The sequence below is a fragment of the Alternaria ventricosa genome (assembly GCF_023758065.1).
Source record: "Alternaria ventricosa strain BMP 2768 chromosome Unknown scaffold_7, whole genome shotgun sequence".
NCBI classification, from domain to species: Eukaryota; Fungi; Ascomycota; class Dothideomycetes; order Pleosporales; family Pleosporaceae; genus Alternaria; species Alternaria ventricosa.
Window position 1 is genome coordinate 13,272 of NW_026055687.1, and position 19,970 is coordinate 33,241.

Consider the following 19,970-nt stretch of genomic DNA (forward strand, 5'->3'; position numbering starts at 1 on the left):
AGTTAGGTAGATACTTACACTGCTCCGAGCAAGAGGATGCAGGCAGCCGCAATGCGGGTCTCCATTGGCATCTGCAGTTGGCGGATGACAGGCAACGGTGAAGCCAAAATCATCAAATCCGTAATAAAGCCGCTTATAGCTAAGGCATAATAGAGCTTCAGATTGTCTACGCACTTGTCTCTTGTCCATTCGAACGTGGTCCACAAAGTGCGGGGATCTGGGCATTGGAACACAATCGAGAAGAAGAACGCCAACGTCCACATTACAACCACGACCGTGAGGAGGTTGTTAGCGATCAGAAAACGCTTATATACGTAGAACACTCGACGATAAAATATCAAGACCGATGTCTTGCTAAAACCCAAGGACGTGAGGGATAAAATCTGGATGGCGTAGTTGCACTGTCGGCGTCAGTCACTGGTGCTACAAGGTGAGGAGTTTCCCGTACTTTCTCGTAGTTCTCGAGCTGTTTAGTATAGACTAATAGGCCATCTGGACCTATCACGTTCTTTTGGTGTTGCGCCATACCACCGATTTGGGTTCCTGATCCTGGATCAGACATACTTCGCATGACATGCAGTTCCAACCTACCGATAACTTCGGCTACAACCATACCCACAACACCTATCTGGTGGAAGATTAGCTGCTTAGTTCTTTGACGAGGTGCCCACACCGCTCACCAGCGCTACGACGATCAAAGCATCATCTATGCCAGCCCGATTACCCGATTTTGTATGCGCCCAGAATCTCAGAGCGACAGAAATGGTGGCGAGCGTTGCTAGCGCACCGGATAACGCAAGAAAGTTGACCACGTTCCACGCCATTGATGCAGCTTGGTCTTGCTGCAGCTAATGCTTGTTGTAGTTGCTCGCTTGAGTGGACGTGCGGCGCAGTCGTGCAAAAGTCTCCGAAAGTCGCGTGCGAGATTGAGCTGGTGTGAGCACACCATCTAAACAAGAGAGGGTTGAAGAAATACCAAGAACTGAAGGCCGTATAATAAGAGTTCGGCGAGATACAGTCACTTCGTGGCGGGTACTTGGGTACAACTTAACTTTAGACATCGCGCGGTCCCTGTGCCGCTGCCGCGCCGCATGCAGCCGAGCGCAAGGGCTTGCTGACCCACGTCACAATCACATTGAAAGGATGTGATAGCCTCCGAGTATGTACGCCGCTTTAGCCGTGTGGCAGAACTCCGTGCGAAACGTGATGTCTCGGTAGGTCGTATGCCTGGCGGGGCCAGCCATTCCAAGGTTTGGTCAACGTCGCGATCGTGGCACTCCGATAGACCTGAGCTTGGCCTCGTGTACGTGATCTTTGATCTTATTTTGCGACCATAACAACAATGTATCATTGCAAGAGTACACTCGATGAAGCTGAATCTATGCAGGAGTGGTCTTCGCATGAAGACGAAGGAACGTCCTACCCTAAACGAAGACCGGCACTGCGTGCCGCATGGGGACTTAGGCTTCTCGTTGCGGCTACTGTTCTTGGATACATGATACTCGTAATTTCGTACATCAATCTACAGATCCAATTCGCGAGCCTGCAATCTAAGATGCAAAGTTCAGGATCTGGACTTTTCCCATGTCAGTCTCCTGCTTGTTATCTCTGAGCTTGCTAATGTTTGGATTAGCGATATCCAGATCCACAGCTTTTCGTAGCGAAAGTCGAACGTTTCCCCTGGTGGTCGATGATACGCCATTTGCAGGCCCTCCGACTCCAGAACTCGACTATGCATGGCATGAACTTCTTGAAGGCAAGACTCCTCAGCTTGAGAACTGGCTTAAATAGCTAATCGAGGATGATAGGCATGACGATCCGCGTCTCCAAGGAAGACTTAGATTACTACAACGTCACCTCTTTACCGTTGGCGGATGGCTCTGGCTTCGCATCCCAGATGTTCGTGGCGCACGAATTGCATTGTTTGGTAAGCAAGCAATGATGTGTTGACGAGGGTCAGACTGATATTATATAGAAGAAGGTTAGGCAATGGGTGTACAAGGAGTCATACTTTGAGGATGTGCAAGGACCGGCTCGCAATGAGCTTGAAAGACACATTGGTAAGAAATTCCCACGCCATCAGGTACATCAGTTTCTTTGAAAGCTAATGTGTCGATAGATCACTGCATTGAAACACTACGCCAAGGCATTATGTGCAGAGGCGATGTGTCTCTGGGCACGTATACGTATCTTTCAGGAGGGGGTCATGATGTTACGGCGCGGAATTGGGCTTCTCACCAATGTGTGGACTTTGAAGCACTTACGGCTTGGACGAAAGCTCGCGCTGTCGACATTTTTGCGGATGGTGTCCTCGTCAAACCCGAGGATGTCGGTCCAGAGCATATCACGGAAAGGAAAGAACCCCACTAGACGCAAATCGTCATCATTGTTATACGTATTGCTTCTCATTTTGCGATCTCACGATCCGTCACCTTCATTAGCAAAGTTCACTGCAAGGTCATGATTGTGCAGTGCTTCATCTCTGGTGATGCCCCATTCATCAGCCCAATCCACCAATCCGTCATAGTCTCTGCAGGTCCTCTCAGTCTGCCATCCAGAGATACCGCGCGCAGTATAGTTCATCATCTCGAGGTTTGAATCCGCAAGACATATGAGCGATTGCCTCAAGTACTCAAAACAGTGACGAACGTGGTGATGACTCGTGCGATGATTCTTCTCGCGCGACTCATCGCCCATCTCCACCAGATTCCCGTCTACCGATGCCCAAAAAGCCTCTCGTAGCATGTTCTTCGGAGTTGTCAGCAATAGGAGAGGAATGTAAGAAGATGCGGCCCACCAAACAATGAAGCTCATGAAAGACAGCAATACCCGCTACTTTCGGAGCGAGCTCAGGATGCTGGATAAAACCTAGCTTCTCTGGGAAAAGTGACGCCCATGCTGCATCGCTCTCTTCGTTTGGTCTTTGAGGGAACGTCTTGTTGAACTGCATGTAGTAATGCATATTACCAACAGGCACTGCTTTATGTGAGTTTGGTCGATACGCGATGTGTCGTCATGAACGTACCTATGGTGTTGGCTGAAGGAAGAATTGCATGTTTTGATCCCAGCGAATAGCCAAGACTGAGTGCTCCAAGTATGCTGAAGAGGACTACCAACGTCCGAATAACTTTATGCCACACATCTTTGCACTTTTCGTGCGCATTGTGGGTACTAATGGTTTCCTCAGAGGAAGAGACAGGCAGATATCCTTTGGCTTTTCCCATGATCATGATACTGGTGATAAACGACACCGCCAGGCTACGAGGAACGCGCAACAACGCAAATAGATATTGCTCCATGTCAGCAATACGCGAGAGTTACAACTACGCAATTGCCGAAGCTCCAGCAGGTTATCGCGTTAATCGCATCCTAGGAAGTAAAGCGGCGAGGGCATCGCCCCTAATGTGCTATCTTCGCCGAGTCAGGAGCACCCTGTAAGGAGACTTCCCAATGTGAAACGCGAGCGTTTACCACCGTAAACCGTTGGCCAACGCCCCCGCGGAAGGATTCAGTGGTCCACGCGAGCGGCACAAGGAAGGAAACACGGATCGGTTAATCGCCGAACTAACGCAACCGGTATAGCAATCGGCTAGTGGCTTGCGCTCCATTTGCGGCACAGCAAGCTCAACTCCAAGTTGAGCTCATCGCTAGCGGAACGCCAACATGATAGTTTGGAGCGAAGGAAGAGTCGCATTAGACTGTCGACGTGTACACTGCAATGCGATGCAATGCAGTGCGAGGGAAAGGTGGAAATGTTGGCGACTTCCTATGCGATAGCGAAGTAGGTGGGTACTGATATAGAAGCATAGCTCGTAGCATCGCAGTTGGAGTACCTGAGCATCAAACTTTATCCTAGCAGAACTCAGCATACGCTTTCCTCAACAACAACCAATATGCGCTTTGCTGCAATCCTTTTCAGTCTGACAGCCTGCGGGTTCTACGCTAGCGCTCTACCCGTCGAACCGAAGAGAGGTCAGTGGAGCTTGGATCGCCTGGTCAATATCTAGTGCTAATGACTGAAGCAGATGCTGCAGCACTGCCCGAAGCTGGAGCCGTGCCGGGTTTCAAACCAGTCATTGTGTGGGAGCACACAGACAGCGACGACGATGACGGCATGGTCTACCAGTGGCGCCGCAAAGAATAAATTCTCGGGCTTGGAAAAAAGGGAAGGACAGGAGCTGAGAGAAGTCCATAGTATCGAAGGAGGACGATAATGTCTTGCCCGGAATCTTTGATGAGAAAAGAATGAATCGATGACCATGCGTCTTTTCCCGTGCAATGATGTGTCGTAAACCCATTGATACATTGACGTATTTGTTGCCGTAAGCTCCGTTTGGCACTACCGCTTACTCGTCCCATATAGCTTCGAAGATCGCAAGTGCAGAACCTGGTGGCTGATGCAAGTCGCGAAATTTGAATCTCGCATCGGCTTCGATAAGCAGCGCTTTCCACTCTTCCAACTCTCGCTCTCGAGCATTGCCTACTTCCAGCATTGTCAAATCCATGGCCCTGTATAAGAGGTCAATACCACAATGCGCTCTTTGCGATCAGCTTGAGCTTACCTGAGCTTTCGATCGAGGCCGTTCGGCAATGCACCAGGTGGAGGCATCACTGCATCGATGATCAGGATACGTGCGCCTTTCTTCAATGCAGGTATCAAAGCCCTCAGCGCCTTGACGCAGTATACATCCGGCCAATTATGCAAGGTCCAACGGAAATAGTATACGTCAGCATTCTTCACAGGTTGCTCTTCGAAAAAGTCATGCGCCATGAACCTCACATCTAGCCCTTCCTCCGTCTTTGAGTTCGAGATCACACCTGGAAGATCTTGTACTAAGAGCTGAAGACCTGGGTATTTCCGGACGAGAGCAAATGCCGCATCACCATGAGAGCCTCCGAGGTCGACCACAGTTCCCGGGGCGAATGAAGACCAACAATAACCGTCTGTCAGATGGCGCAGAGAATATGCTTCACCAGTGGTGAAGGAGCTCATGGCACCGCCAAATCGGCGTGCACGTTCGGGATTCTGGACGAGCACCTCATGAAATGGGAGGTCTGTCTTGTTGGCAAGCGAGAATCCCTAGCGACTGGTCAATGATACTTCAATGTAGCCATGTGTACAATCTCACAGTTTGGTTTGGCTCGGCGGCCTTGGGCCAGGTCGTCAAGGCATCAGTGAGCTTTTGCGTTGCTGGCCACAGTTCTTCTGTAGTCACTGCAACCCAGTCTGACACTCGCGTATCACTAACCATCTGTCGCGAAGCTGCAGAGTGCGCGATGAAGCCAGGACGGGGCTCTCTGAATATGCGAAACGCAATGCCTAGCCGCAGTATGCTGGTGATCGCCGCGGTGTTAATACCAATGGTGGCTGCGAGATCCTTGAAAGAAATCTCCCCATCGACCGGCACCTTCTTCGCAAGACCAAAGCGAGAGGTGAATTGCAGGTATGAGATAGCATTGTGCTGACAGCCATCAGTTTGCAAGCCGTGGCTCATCCTTTCGTTCCATACTGACATGATGATTGAAGATCAGATCTCTTGGCGTTTGGAGCAAATCGTTCAGCTCCTGGGTTGCTTCAAGGACGGCATTTCGTGACTTTTCAATTTCTGACGGTAGTTCGAGATCGGCAGGACTGTCTGCGTTGAAAGACGGGTGCGGTAAGCTGTTCTTGGAAAGATGCTCGTCCACTCGTTGGGTATGATGCGCGATATGAGCAGCAAGCTGAGCTATACGGCTCTGGGTGGTAGACATTTTGACCTGGTCGACTTTGCAAAGGTACCTACGACGGGGTCTTCATAAACGTAACTTATACCTTCCAAGATTGGCACATGATGGCCTATACCTAATGATTGGACGCATACACGACGAGCTGTATGGTGCACATGGACTTATGCAGCATGCATCTGGGTTTAACAGCCGCGGGTGGCGTGTCTCGGTAAAGAGTGTAGGTAGACTGGGTTGCTGATACCGAACACGCCAGGTGGAGACTATGGGGCGGTAGAAAGCACGAGTGTCGGCTGTAATGCACCTGGCAGGCCTAGGGGCAGTGTGGCCGTAGCAGCGAGGGTTTTTGGAAGCAGCATCGCATGCGCAGTCTTGACATGTAGTACTTGCGATAGGTCCTGGAGCTTCGTGGTTCTGTGGATCAAGTGAACGAGGAACGTAGGCCAGTAGCAGGAAGAAATTCGGGGGCTGGGTCGGGCCCGGGATCGGGCGGCCGAACGGCGGGCGCGCATTGACCCGCGCACTTCCCAGCACCCTCAGCTCTCAACTGTGGGCATCGAACGACGTCACCATGGTAGCTAGGTAATGTATGCGCAGCATGGCTGTGCACAACGTGCCGCTCATTGCCTCCATGAAACGAATATCTCTGGTTCTTCCATCATCTTTGAAACCACCTGCCCAGGTGTGCAGCCGTAATTAGGTGCCTAGGTAAACTTGGAAACAGTGCCGGCATCGACTCTAACAGGCCCATCTTCTTCAGTCGCAAAGAACACATTCACGACAGATCGAACCCAGTATATCCGTTCTCCGCCGTCTCATTGATCGTCTTGTAATAAGTTGGCACACCTCCAATGTACATCAAAGGCTCCCGAGGCTTTCCAGGGATATTGGTACCCATATACCACTGTCGCAGCGTTAGTACACTGCAATTCCTAATCCATCATTCTATGCGACTCACAGAATCTACACTGGGCAACAGCGACGCATTTGCAAGCTTCCATATGAGCTCTTTCCACTGATCTTCACTCTCCTTCTGCGCTACAATCTTACGAAGCGACTTCTCCTTCATACGGTCCATCATTTGCAAGATCCAGTCGCCTTGCAGCTCAGCGCATGTAGGACCATTGCATAGCGCAGTCGGCGCCTGAGGTCCGTAGGTGAAGAACATGTTCGGGAAACCTGCTACCGCCATGCCGAGATACGTCTTTACGCCATCCTTCCAATGCTCGCTCAAGCTCTCGCCTGACGGACCGCGGATATCGATTTGTTTCAGACCACCGGTAATGGCATCGTAACCGGTCGCGCTGATGATGTAGTCGAATTCGTGTTCCTTCTCGGCGGTCCTGATACCTCTTTCGGTAATCTCTTGGATCGGCGTACCCTTCTCGCTGACGTCAACAAGAGAGACGTTGGGCTTGTTGTACATCTCGAAGTATCCATTCTCCAGCGCGATACGTTTGCAACCGAAGGAATAGGGTTGTTCCATGGGAGCGAGTATATCTGCGACTCTGTTGTCACCGATCTTCGCTCGCGTCTTGTCCCGCCAAAAGTTGTATGCTTCGCGGTTGGCTTCTTTGCTAAAGAGCATGTCTTGATAAGCCGCAAGCCAGAACTTGAAATCGCCTTCGTTCCACAAGTCTTCGTAAACCTTCGTTCTCTGCTCTAGCGTATCGTCGAATGTAGAGCGGGGAATGAACTCAAATGAGAAGCCTGAGAAGCGGGTTTTCAACCCTCCGAAGAAGTCTGGATACTCAAGCTTGGAAATCGCTTGTTGCGGAAGGTCATAGTCGACTTGACGCATTGGCATTGACATGTTCAGGGTCCGTTGGAAGACTGTGAGCTGGCTGGCTGGCAACCTTACTCAACTCCTGCGCTATCTGGATGCCAGTAGCGCCTGTTCCAATAACGGCCACCTTCTTGCCGCGCAGATCAGGTTCTTCATGAGGCCAAAATGAGGGATGGAGGAAGGTGCCTGATCCAAGGTTAGTGTGTTTCACTGCGACGGCAATGTCGTCCGACCTTTGGAAGAATCGATGCCTTTCCAATCGGGAATGTGCCGCTTCGCCGCGAAGCCGGTGTTCAACAACAGAAACTTCACTTTGTATATCTCGCCCGCCCTCGTCTTCACCGTCCATCTCGCTTCGTCATCACTCCATGTCGCAGACGAAACGAAGGTGTTGAACTTGGTATCCTTCCGCAGATCCCACACCTTCGCCACATGAGCAAAGTAAGCGCAAAGCTCCGAGCCAGCTGGGAACCTCTGCTTCCATGTCCAATCCTTCCAAAGCGCTGGGTCGGAGAATTCATAATGGGGGATGGAGCTGTCGACACGAACGCCTGGGTAACGATTCCAGTACCATACACCGCCGTAATCGGATCCGTGCTCGACGAGCTTGACGTTATAGCCTGCGTCGCGGAGTATCTTCAGCTGGTATACACCGCAGAAACCTGCGCCAACTATCAGCGCGTCGAGCTCGTTGATGTGCTTGCCATTGGTGCCGTTAGCACTGCCGTTGAGAGACAATCTTTGGATATCTTCGATGGAGCCCATGTTGATATATGACTTGAGCCGCAGCCGCGCTGGCGGATCTGAAGGATGAAGCCGATATAATGTTGATTGCACCGCAGGTTCGGCCGGAGAAGAGATGACAATGATAGGAAGCTTACACGGATAGCAAACTGTTGGACTTCTTGCGTAATATAAACGAATAAGCTGCAGTCAATCCAGGGTACATTGGCACAGCGCACCGCGCGCGAGAAGGTAATCCTGCAGTGCTTGATCATGTTCATCAGGCCATACCTCGACGAATCCTTGTGCTCAGTCTCGGACTACATCGGTGAGAGGTGGTAACACATTGTGTGCCCCGCTTACTCTAGTACGGGGACCTTCGGGTGTGGCACCGCTGTGGAGCTGCCAAGGCATCTGCGGTACGGCACGCCCGTTGGATGGCTAGGGGCAGTTCGTGAAGCGTAAATGTGAGATGGCCGGGAGTTCAGCACCTTTCGCACGATACAACCTGAACGTCACACTGATATTGCTACAAGGCACGGGTAGTGCGCTCTTCACTGCTACCTTTCCTGTAACACGAAGTTTGGCGGCGCCTACAGCGGATGTTCAGTTGCACAGCTGCGCGTGGTGGATGCAAGACCCATGCAGTACTACATGTATGCATCATGGGAGGTTCGGCCCTTTTATCATGGGGCCGACGAGCCTGGCGCTACAGGCGGGGAAAGGTGGCGCTGGCACTCATCGGAGCAAGACCGTTTGTAATCATGACATGCGTTGATGAGGGCTCGGCCGTCTTACAAGAATGGCAGATCTTACCTGTTGGTCTTGCACCAGACAATTACAATGCATCCGATGCCGGTCTATGTTAAGACCGAAAGAGGAATTTCGGTTGCCAGGCAGACACTTCAACAGATCTAGAGCCTACATTAACGCCAGGTTATCTATTCTGTATGCTTCCATGTTGATAATGTAGGCTGCAGGCCTGTTTGGTTTTTTTCTGGGTAGACATGGATGCATGTGTTGTACTAATCGGAAGTCTGCGACATTGTACCATTAAAAGTATTATGGGAATGTCGCACACGATAACAATGGAGAGAGTTGCTCTGACGTGCATGACGTTCGTCGTTGTGACTGCGTCTAGTCATAGTAGCTTGTTCGTTAGCTGTAAACCTAGAGATGAGGAAATGCGCCGTATAAACCTGAGTACACCAAGCATACATCATGCCACACCTAGCGGTCGGAAACAGACATAGCAAGAGGCGATAGACGTTGGCTTAGCGATATGGGTTGTTTTGGTTCGCACTGGCGGAAGTGCTTGGCAAAAAAGGTTCGCCAAAAAATCAAGACCCCAACTCCTGGAGGACGACATGTCTTTAAGAGCGCAAAAAACAAGGAAGCCCGACGTGGGGGTCGAACCCACAACCTTGAGATAACCAATCGAGTCTGATTAGGACGTGAAAGCTAAGAGTCTCACGCTCTACCGATTGAGCTAGCCGGGCGATGCTGTTGTTTGATGGAAGGAGTGCATTTTGAAACATTTCTATACTCAGATGACGATGTCTGCCAGTACTATTTGAGCTGTAGAAAACCAGGCTGCCAGTGTTGAAGTTTGGGATTCGTGGTTGTGGTAGCAAAGAAAATTTCTTGCGGTCGTGTGGGGCGTGCGGCGGCGGAGGACCGGCGAACATCGTGCGTGTAACCTACTTGACTTGTCAACCCAGAACGATTATGCGGACGTTCTTCTACTGTTCGGATTCATTTGCCTGTTGTTATAGATGAAAGGTATTGTTCATCAGATATACTTCAGTCGCAGTATAGACGCGTCCGATGCGCGTAGATGCAGCGACGTTGTGTGTCACGACCACCAGCGAGCTTCTGGAGTTAGGTATTCCTGCTTCGACCCCGGATACACACAGAAAGACGTCTTTGATGGTCCCAGGCTTTGAGACCGCGATGATGGTTACTGCAGTGTAGATAGGGGCTCATGACGATTTAGTCGCACGCCCTGCCTAGGCACGCCCTGTGAACTCCAGACTGCTCGTTGCTTGGAATCTAAGATCCGGCGTAGAAACAGGCCAGCAACGGAGTCCGGGTTGGATCGATATAGTTGTTCCTTATTCGTTGCGTGTACTAGGTGTATAATGGGGGCATGCTGCGACGCAGTTAGGCTGAGGTAGCTACCCGGGGGAGCGATCGATCAACTGGGAGTGGCTCAATGTATTGGATTAAGTGTAGTAATAAAGACCACAAGAACATCGCAAGCATCTGATAAAAATTCAACGCAACCGAGAGTCGTTGTTGAGGTTGCAGTGTAGTGCTCCTTGTGGACACCTTACACCCCATAGCTGCAGCACCCTGATGACGTATCCACTCATGTCCGCATGTGCACAGACCACTACCTCAGCTCGGATCAGACGGCTACACCCAACACAGAGCCTCGTTCTTGTGCAGTCGAAGTTCACACAAGCTTTCTGATCGACGTCTAGTGCGAGGCTGGACTTGAGAATTTTGGAGACAGTGCGAGGCTGGGTCCTAGGATTGGTGCATATCTAGTATCAACTTCGGACATATCGACGCAGCCTGGTTCCCTACTCCAAGCGTACCTCAGGAGGCTCAGGTTAGCATTGTTGTTAGCTGGTTGATACGAAAGCTTGGACTAAATTCATATCTTACGTTGAGAAGTATGCTGTTGATGGTATATATTGCTGCCGTTACATCGTTTACTCATACATCATGAAAAGAAGAAATCGCAATATGCATGCATGCAGCCCACCGCCCCCCAAAAAGGTATACTTGCGACCCAACGCCTTGCTGTGACATAAACAGACAACCCCCAAAGATACACGATTCATCACAGTGATTGCCAAATGCTCACCGATAGATCATCTCTTCCCGGAGAACGCTCCTCGGCGGACTGGGTACGTGTGGCGCAGGGAGACTCAACCTCTTCGTTTCGACCTTGACCTCGCGCAGATCGATTTCTTGTTCCAGTTCGCCGACATCGTGGTATGTTCCTACATGTTTGACCAAGCTGTCTACTGTCCGGCAAATTGCGTCGACGTCTCTGCCCTTGCTACAGATTGTGCACGCGTACTCGCCATCTGGGGTATGGCACTTGATGACGAAGCGCTGGGCAAGACGGAACTCGCGTGTGTCCATGATGTCGTGCTCATAGCCAGTTGTCTTGTCCCAGATGGTGACGGGTGTCCGTTTGCCTATCATCCAAAAGTCTTCGCTGGTCACATCGAGACGAACGCCGCATGCAGGACACGCGCAGCTGCCTCCAGGAGCGAAGCTAGCTGCCAAGGGGTTTCCGGGCATGTATTGTAGATCGAGTGCGTAGCGGCAGAAGAGTTGCTCGGGGCCGTCCATGGGCATGATAGCACTAGGCGCGCGCTGCGAAGGGACGAGGGAGCGCGGAGGCGATGCGGGGCGGGGTGGGGGTGGTGCGCCGACTTGCGAGCCTCCTAGTCGTTGTTGCGCTTCTTGTAGGGCAATCATGGAGCCTTCTCTGGCTTGATTTGAGGCGGCGATGAGTTTGGACATGTCGGCGCGGGTCAATTGGCGGTCGTTGTATAGGGCATCTTGGAGGACGTTTATGACGGTTTGTTGGAGGGAGATGATTTGCGCTTGTAGTTTGTTCTCGACGATGGCTGTGCGCGGGGTCAGTCTTGTACCAGGTCTCCAGCGCAATCAACTTACCATCGCCCTGGGCGAACCGGCTGCCCATCCTGCCATAACCTTGGTCATACATCCTCTGGACCATCATACCATCCCTCTCAAAATTGTTTCCTACGTCGTCGCGCCCTCCACCGTTCTTCAGCCGATCGATCTCCTGTTGTCTACCCTCGGCTCTCTTCTGCGCCTCTTCGAACTGCTTCTTCAGCTCCTTGATCTCGCCATCTTGCTTCGTGTCGCGCTGTTTCTGTCGGTGCTGTTGGCGCTTGTCTGAGACGCGCTCCCATAGCCCCATAGACGCCGTGAACGTGCCGACAAGCGTAGATGCCAATGTGGCCACGATGAAGGTTTTCTGAGCCGCACGTGTTAGATTTGCGACTAAAAGTAACCGCTGAGTGGGCATACCTTGAGTTTCTCCTCTTCGATCCATGATGCGTAATTCATTGTCGCGTTGGTGGTGTGAGCAAGTACGCTCGCACGCCGCTTCAGTATCGAACCGTGGAAAGGGCCGAGGAGTTGGCGTGTTAAGGTTGCACGTTGGACAGACGACACGTGCGTGCTTGACAGATTATGATACCAACTCTTTCTAACCTCGCGAAAGCAACCACCTTCTCGGAAATCGGTAACGGAACAAAGTGAGATAGGAAAAGAAAAGCGCGGAGAATAAAGTGCAACCCCCTCCGCATTGCCAATGACGCACTCTGTCCTCCGCCCGTCCTGTAACACACGCGAGTCGAGCCCCCAAACGGCGCCCGACCTTAGATCAGCCGGACATGGGAAATAGCGGCAGCTGATTGCACCAAATGTCGCGCAAATATCGGAATGGGCATGGGCGCAGTGCTCTGACCGCTGGTTTCACGATGTGTTGCGAGCCGCGCCAGCAAAGTGGATGCGCCATGTGCAGTGATGTCATGCCGCTAGCTGGATTGGCTTTAGCTGACATGCGGGAGATGAAGCCGGCGAGGACCGCAACCTTAATATAAGCATGGCGGCCACGAGACGCCTCGATGGAGTCGTATGAGGTTTACAGGGAAGCCTCCAGGTTGCGGTTTCACATGCGTCAAGGCAATATGGCGGCGAACCTTGGAAATCACGTCTGCTCCAGCCGCCCCAGCACGTCGCACTCCCACCAGCACGTTGTGTGATCTTTTATCAATATTCTCAACGGCTACGCATCAATATACTTAGGTACCTGCGCAGTATATGACATGAGATTATCAGGGGTTTGTCCATTTCCGGCTGCCTGTCATCACCGACCCCTTTGTAAGCTGACTGCATTGCCTTCCCGCAGCCGAAAGCATGTTGGTATCAGCTACCCGGCGCCTGCCGAGGGTATCTTCAGTCCCAGTTTTGGTGTTGTACGGGACATGGTATTCTTCAGGTTTGGACGGTCCGATAAAGATGTCGATCTGATTCTGTACAAACACCATGCCAGACCGTGTCATTGGTACGTCAAGGACGTGACGTGAGCATACGCCCAATGCAAGTCTACGGCGCGATGGCCAGGTAATGAAACAGCATCAACCTTGACGCACGCTTCACCGACTCTTTCGACAAGGTATCGTTTACTATTGGAAGTAATGTAACAAACCCAGTTCTTCCAGAGCGTCAACATTTGCTGACTAACATAAAGTCTCTTACGACACAGAAAGTAGCAGAAGCGAAAAGAAGAGAAAACAGGACAAGAATGGCAAATAGATACCTCGCTGTATCCCATGTGTTCCGCGCGTCGACAAGCATTCCATTCATGAACGACAATAAGAGCTTTATCGTCATTTGCTTTAGCATCCGCTTGCAACACTCTCAATCGCGTACTGTGAACAGAGACGTCAAGAACAACCCAAGCGCTGAAATCGAGCAAAGTCCCGCTAGTAGCTATCAACCTTAGAAAAGGTAGTCTTCAGCCACTCTGAGATGGTGTCAAACATGGCTTCTTTTGCAGCTATTCTCGCCTTCTCCGCTTCGGGACTCTTAGCAGGAAATCCTTCGAATGCATGTGGCTGGCCAAATATTTTATAGTATTGCACCCCCGGCGCCGACCAGCCTTGCTTGTTCGGATTCTTAGCCCTGCCGCCCGCAAGCTTCTCAGCCATGACTTCGACCTCGCGGCAGAACATGTCATGCTCAGCTCCGATAAGCAGAATCTCCTGCGGCAAGCTTTCCCTTGTACCAAAATACGTTGGACTCAAACGCACATCCTGCATGGATTCCTTCTGAGCTTCATCCAGGTACAGCTTCATAACATCATCCCAGCTCTTTCCTATGAAATCAGGGACTTCAGGATCTGGTCGAGTTGCCATCTTTGCATCGCTGTCGGGGCCGAAGTCCACGGCAGGATAGATCGATACGACGCCCACAACTTTGGACAGGAGCCGCGAGTCTTGGGCCGCGCCGAGGGTAAGATTGCCTCCGGCTGAGCTGCCGCAGAGGACGACTTTTGACTTATCGATGGGCAATTCTGGGTCATCAATCACGGCGAGCGTTTGAGCGACGACATCCTCGTAAGCCGTGGGGAACTTATTTTGAGGCGATTTGCCATAGTCTATGTTGACGACAATGCAGTTGGCATGATCAGCAAGATGTCGCGCCAGGACGTCGTCTGCTGCGGGATAGTTGACGATGAAGCCACCACCATGAGCTCTGATCAGGAGGGGCAGCGGAGTCTGTTTGCCTTGAGAGTCTTTTGGGATGAATATACGGCAGCCATAAAGACTCGACCGACAAGGATAGTTCTTGATATGATCTGGCTGAGTTGCAGGCGCTAGCCAGGGTGAGGTCCGGATATAGAGCGAGGTGTGAGCGATTGCTCGGATGCAGGCAAACTGAACGTACGATAGCGCCCACATGTCGAGTTTTCAAACGCTTCTCGGGTGCCAACCTTCTTGCATCTGATAAAAATCAGTGAAGCTGGCTTGTAGGTGTTTGCCTGCGCCAGATGGGCGAAGGTAAGGTGGGGTTGTCTGGGGGCCTTGTGTACATATCTGGCCTAGCTCATGGAGACAGCCACTAGTCCCAATGCAGCGAAAGCCGCGGAGATAGCAATGATGCCCCTGCGACGGATCAATAATCGAATGATGACAAAAGATCGCGGGGCAGCAGCAAACGCTACCCCACTCTCGAGTCTCATGGGTGGTGCAGTCGCGTGTGGCCGGCATCGGGCCATGCAGGACTTAGCATCGTCTTTTGTCCATTTCGAACTTTTGTTCTGTGCCTGTTGATGCCTTTGCGCCCCCGAGCTTCACCATCTATCGTCAACATGGCCACTCCAAAGATCAGTGGGCGGGGAATCCGCATCGCCATTGATGTATGTCGCACTATCATACGTACAACTGTAGCTGACAAGGCAGCGCGGCGGTACCTTCACGGACTGCGTAGGCAACCCCGGCACGGGCAAGATGGAAGACGACATTCTCATCAAGCTCCTCTCCGTCGACCCCTCCAACTACGATGACGCGCCGCTCGAAGGTATCCGCCGCCTCCTCTCCAAGTTCACCGGCACCGACATCCCCCGTGGACAGCCGCTCGACACGTCCAAGATCGAGAGCATACGCATGGGCACCACGGTCGCCACCAACGCGCTGCTAGAGAGGAAGGGCGAGGATATTGCCATGGTGGTCACAAAGGGTTTCAAGGATTGCCTCGAGATTGGTAATCAGAGCAGGCCGAACATCTTCGCGCTGGACATTCGGAAGCCCGAGGTGCTATACAAGAAGGTCGTCGAGATCGATGAGCGCGTCACCCTGGAAGACTACGCCGAAGATCCGGAGAGAAATCAGACACAGGCAAAGAGCATTGAAGAGGCCGGAGACAACGCAGAACTGGTGAAGGGCTTATCGGGCGAGACTGTGCGCATACTACAACGACCGCAGGAGGAGGCGATAAGGAAGCAATTGCAGGAAGTCTACGATAGCGGACTGAAGAGCATCGCCGTCTGCTTGATGCATGGATACACATACCCCAACCACGAGGCATTAGTGGGCAAGATCGCGAGAGACATTGGCTTTGAGCACGTCAGCTTGAGCCACGAGCTTATGCCCATGATCAAACTGGTTCCACGCGCTACCTCGGCCTGCGCAGACGCATACCTCACACCCGCGATCCGAAAATACATCGATGGCTTCTCCAAGGGCTTCGAAGGCGGCCTTGGCTCCAAGAGCGTGAAGCGCGAGGAGGGCTCCAAGGGCGCTCGCTGCGAGTTCATGCAGTCAGACGGTGGCTTGGTAGATGTCGACATCTTCTCTGGCCTAAAAGCCATCTTGTCTGGTCCTGCCGGTGGAGTCGTTGGCTATGCGCTTACATCGTACGATCCCGAGACCAAGATTCCCGTCATTGGCTTCGACATGGGCGGCACCAGTACCGACGTCAGCAGATACGGTGCTGGGCGTTACGATCACGTCTTTGAGACTACAACAGCTGGCGTGACCATACAGTCTCCACAGCTCGACATCAACACTGTCGCAGCGGGTGGTGGTTCGCGCCTGTTCTGGAAGAACGGACTGTTCGTCGTAGGCCCAGAGTCGGCAAGCGCACACCCAGGGCCGGCATGCTACCGCAAGGGTGGCCCACTAACCATCACAGACGCGAACCTCTTCCTTGGCCGGCTATTACCAGACTTCTTTCCCAAGATTTTCGGTAAGAATGAGGACGAAGGCCTTGATGCGCAAGCGAGCGAGAAACTGTTCAAGGAATTGGCCGAGCAGATCAACAAAGAGGTCGCAGGTGGTAACAAAGAGAAGGAGATGTCACTGGACGATATTGCAAACGGATTTATCAAGATCGCTAATGAGACCATGACCCGGCCGATTCGAAGTCTGACAGAAGCCCGTGGACACGATACGAGCAAGCACCGGCTCGCCACATTTGGTGGTGCGGGTGGCCAGCACGCGGTCGCCATCGCCGAAGCACTTGGCATCTCGCAAATCCTGATTCATCGCTACTCATCAGTACTATCAGCATATGGCATGGCACTCGCTGATGTTGTCGATGAGAGGCAGGAGCCAGAGTCTACAGTGTGGTCGGACGAGAAGGATGTGAGAGAATACTTGCAAAACAAGATGGCAGATCTCAAGAGCAAGTCAACAGCTACGCTTAGAGACCAGGGCTTCGATGAAGAGCATGTCCACTTCGAAGAGTACCTCAACCTGAGATATCGCGGAACGGAGTCGGCACTTATGATCATCAAGCCGACGAAGGAGGAGGCAGAGCAAGAGTATGACGGCGATGAATGGGCTTTTGGTAAGGCTTTCGTCAAGCAGCATGACCAGGAGTTTGGCTTTACTCTACCCGATCGCGACATCATTGTCGATGACGTACGAGCTCGCGGCATTGGCAAGACCTTTGAAGGTCTCGAGAAGAGTGTAGATCAGCAGCTTAAGGAGATCAAACCAAAGGACCTCTCAGGAGACGCAAAGCGCTACGATACACGAAAAGTCTTCTTCGAAGGCGGCCGGCAAGATACCTCCGTCTACAAGCTCGAAGACCTAGAAGTGGGCGATCGATTGAAGGGTCCAGCAATCATTGCCGATGGTACACAGACTATTGTCGTGACGCCCGGTGCCACTGCGCTTGTCATCCATACTCATGTGGTGATCAACATTGGTGAGACGGAAGACCAAGATGAGGAGGTTGACACGAAAGAAGTCGACCCGATCTTGCTCAGTATTTTTGCTCATCGGTTCATGGCTATTGCCGAGCAAATGGGCCGCGCCTTGCAAAAGACCAGTGTGTCAACGAACGTGAAAGAACGATTGGACTATTCCTGCGCACTGTTCGATGCGGATGGCGGACTAGTCGCCAATGGTAAGTCGATCGCTGGAGTAAACTGACTCAGCTAACTCCAGTGTAGCTCCTCATTTACCAGTGCATCTCGGAAGTATGTCAACCTGTGTCCGCAAACAAGCCGCCATTTGGAAGGGCAAGCTGAAGAAAGGCGACGTCCTTGTCTCTAATCACCCCATGTTCGGCGGGACCCATTTGCCAGACATCACTGTGATCACACCCGCGTTCAGTGGTGACAACATCATCTTCTACGTCGCATCCCGTGCGCATCATGCCGACATAGGTGGCATACTTCCTGGCTCCATGCCTCCTGCGTCAAAAGAGCTTTACCAGGAAGGTGCAGCCATCAAGTCCGAGAAGTTGGTGTCGGAAGGACACTTCAACGAGAAGCGTATCACCGAGCTACTCTTTGATGAACCAGGCCGATACCCTGGCTGCTCGGGCACGAGATGTCTCAGTGACAACATCAATGATCTGAAGGCTCAGGTCGCCGCTAACCAAAAGGGTATCAACCTGATCAACACACTAATGTCAGACTATGGTGAGCGGGTCGTCAAGTTCTACATGACAAGCATACAAGCCAATGCGGAGCAGTCCGTTCGCGCCCTGCTAAAGGACGTATACAAGCGATTCGAGGGTCAGGATCTTAGCGCAGAGGACTTCATGGACGATGGCAGTCCAATACGACTCAAGGTCTCTATTGATCCCGAGAAGGGCGAAGCTGTCTTCGACTTCTCTGGTACCGGGCCTGAGGTGTACGGAAACATCAATGCGCCAGAAGCCGTTACCTACTCAGCCATCATCTACTGTCTACGCTGTCTGATCAGCGAGGACATTCCGTTGAACCAAGGATGTCTCAAGCCCATTCACGTTCTCATACCCAAGAAATCGTTCCTCTCGCCGTCTGACAATGCCGCTGTTGTAGGTGGCAACGTTCTCACAAGTCAGCGAGTGACAGACGTCGTACTGAAAGCTTTCCGTGCTTGTGCTGCAAGTCAGGGAGATTGCAACAATCTCACGTTTGGATTTGGCGGTACAACATACGGAGAAGGAGAAAAGAGCGGCGAGCGCAAAGACACGAAGGGTTTTGGATATTACGAAACAATCGCAGGAGGATCTGGTGCAGGCTCGACTTGGAACGGCACGAACGGTGTTCATACGCACATGACCAACACCCGGATCACCGACTCCGAGGTCTTCGAGCGAAGATACCCCGTTCTGCTCCGCGAGTTCTCACTCAGGGAAGATAGTGCGGGTAAGGGCATGCACATCGGTGGTGAGGGCGTAATCCGCGACATCGAGTTCCGCATCCCCGTCCAAGTCAGTATCCTCAGCGAACGAAGAGTTTACCATCCATACGGTATGGAAGGAGGAGAAGACGCCGCATGCGGTCTGAACATCTGGGTGAAGAAGGTAGACAAAAAAGCTATCGACCAAAATTCGGATTCCAAGCGTCCAACGGAACCTGTGGAGGATGCGCAAGCGCCTACCACCTCCCGTGCAGTTGAAACTCTGCTGAAGAAGGATGCCGATATCAGGAAGGAAGATGTGGAGTACAGATACATCAACATGGGTGCTAAGAACACGGCCGCCATGCGGCCTGGTGAACGCATCATCATCCACACGCCTGGTGGCGGTGGCTGGGGCAAAGAGGGCGAGCAAAGTAGGGTGCAGGACAAGATTGACCCGAAGGGAAGTTGGAAGGGTGGAAGCATAGCTGGAAGAGAAAGTACTGCGGAGGCTAGTGCTTAGAAGATACCTTTGTATATCGTGTGAAAACTGTAACGAACACATTCCACCTTCCGAGCACAGTCTGATGGACGTGACTCACATTGTGGTATCAACGAAAAGCATCGCCCTCCTAGATACCATCCTCAAACCAACGTCTAACTTCCGCCTCGCAAACTTCTCTCCAATCCTCCCCAGCCCCGCTGTCCTTCTGATGCGCCTTCGCCCACCCCTTCGCAATCCTATCCACGACACCCTCTCTCCTACCCTTCCACCGCGGAAAAAACCGCATATTCTCCGCCTCAAACTCCTTCACAGCTTCCACACGTACCTGCCACGTCTTACCGAAATTGACCCCGTTATCCAGTATAACATCGCGTGCTGTGATGCCATAGATGGGCCTGTCCGCCATCGCCTTCGGTAGCAGATACGTGAGATCTACCCGCCTATACACCATGGAAATATACATCGCAGTCGCGAGAAAGTACTCCAGCGGATCACGATTCTTCTTCGAGCTGGTGGGATACTCAAAGTCGGCGAAACTGATAGCGAC

General features: G+C 52.1%; 5 protein-coding genes and 1 non-coding gene across 6 annotated transcripts; 1 reads left to right on the plus strand and 5 right to left on the minus strand.

Annotated features, from left to right (window-relative positions):
- Positions 1–4,346: 4,346 nt before the first annotated feature.
- Positions 4,347–5,516, minus strand: J4E93_004763 (uncharacterized protein; the record flags this gene model as incomplete). Its single annotated transcript, XM_049342690.1, has 3 exons — positions 4,347–4,509; positions 4,563–5,080; positions 5,130–5,516. The coding sequence occupies 3 exons, from the start codon at positions 5,514–5,516 to the stop codon at positions 4,347–4,349; spliced, it is 1,068 nt and encodes a 355-aa protein (XP_049199690.1).
- Positions 5,517–6,499: 983 nt separating this feature from the next.
- J4E93_004764 (uncharacterized protein) lies at positions 6,500–8,275 on the minus strand (the record flags this gene model as incomplete). Its single annotated transcript, XM_049342691.1, has 4 exons — positions 6,500–6,628; positions 6,683–7,515; positions 7,586–7,696; positions 7,744–8,275. The coding sequence occupies 4 exons, from the start codon at positions 8,273–8,275 to the stop codon at positions 6,500–6,502; spliced, it is 1,605 nt and encodes a 534-aa protein (XP_049199691.1).
- Positions 8,276–9,628: 1,353 nt separating this feature from the next.
- Positions 9,629–9,732, minus strand: J4E93_004765. Its single transcript has one exon. It is a non-coding gene; the product is annotated as a tRNA-Lys (tRNA).
- A 1,372-nt stretch (positions 9,733–11,104) lies between these two features.
- Positions 11,105–12,355, minus strand: J4E93_004766 (uncharacterized protein; the record flags this gene model as incomplete). The annotated part of the gene is made up of 3 exons (XM_049342692.1): positions 11,105–11,886; positions 11,936–12,263; positions 12,317–12,355. The coding sequence occupies 3 exons, from the start codon at positions 12,353–12,355 to the stop codon at positions 11,105–11,107; spliced, it is 1,149 nt and encodes a 382-aa protein (XP_049199692.1).
- Positions 12,356–13,779: 1,424 nt separating this feature from the next.
- J4E93_004767 (uncharacterized protein) lies at positions 13,780–14,757 on the minus strand (the record flags this gene model as incomplete). Its single annotated transcript, XM_049342693.1, has 1 exon — positions 13,780–14,757. One exon carries the CDS (start codon positions 14,755–14,757, stop codon positions 13,780–13,782), a length of 978 nt encoding a protein of 325 aa, XP_049199693.1.
- A 410-nt stretch (positions 14,758–15,167) lies between these two features.
- Positions 15,168–19,441, plus strand: J4E93_004768 (uncharacterized protein; the record flags this gene model as incomplete). The annotated part of the gene is made up of 3 exons (XM_049342694.1): positions 15,168–15,215; positions 15,259–17,710; positions 17,757–19,441. The coding sequence occupies 3 exons, from the start codon at positions 15,168–15,170 to the stop codon at positions 19,439–19,441; spliced, it is 4,185 nt and encodes a 1,394-aa protein (XP_049199694.1).
- Between the last annotated feature and the right edge of the window lie 529 nt (positions 19,442–19,970).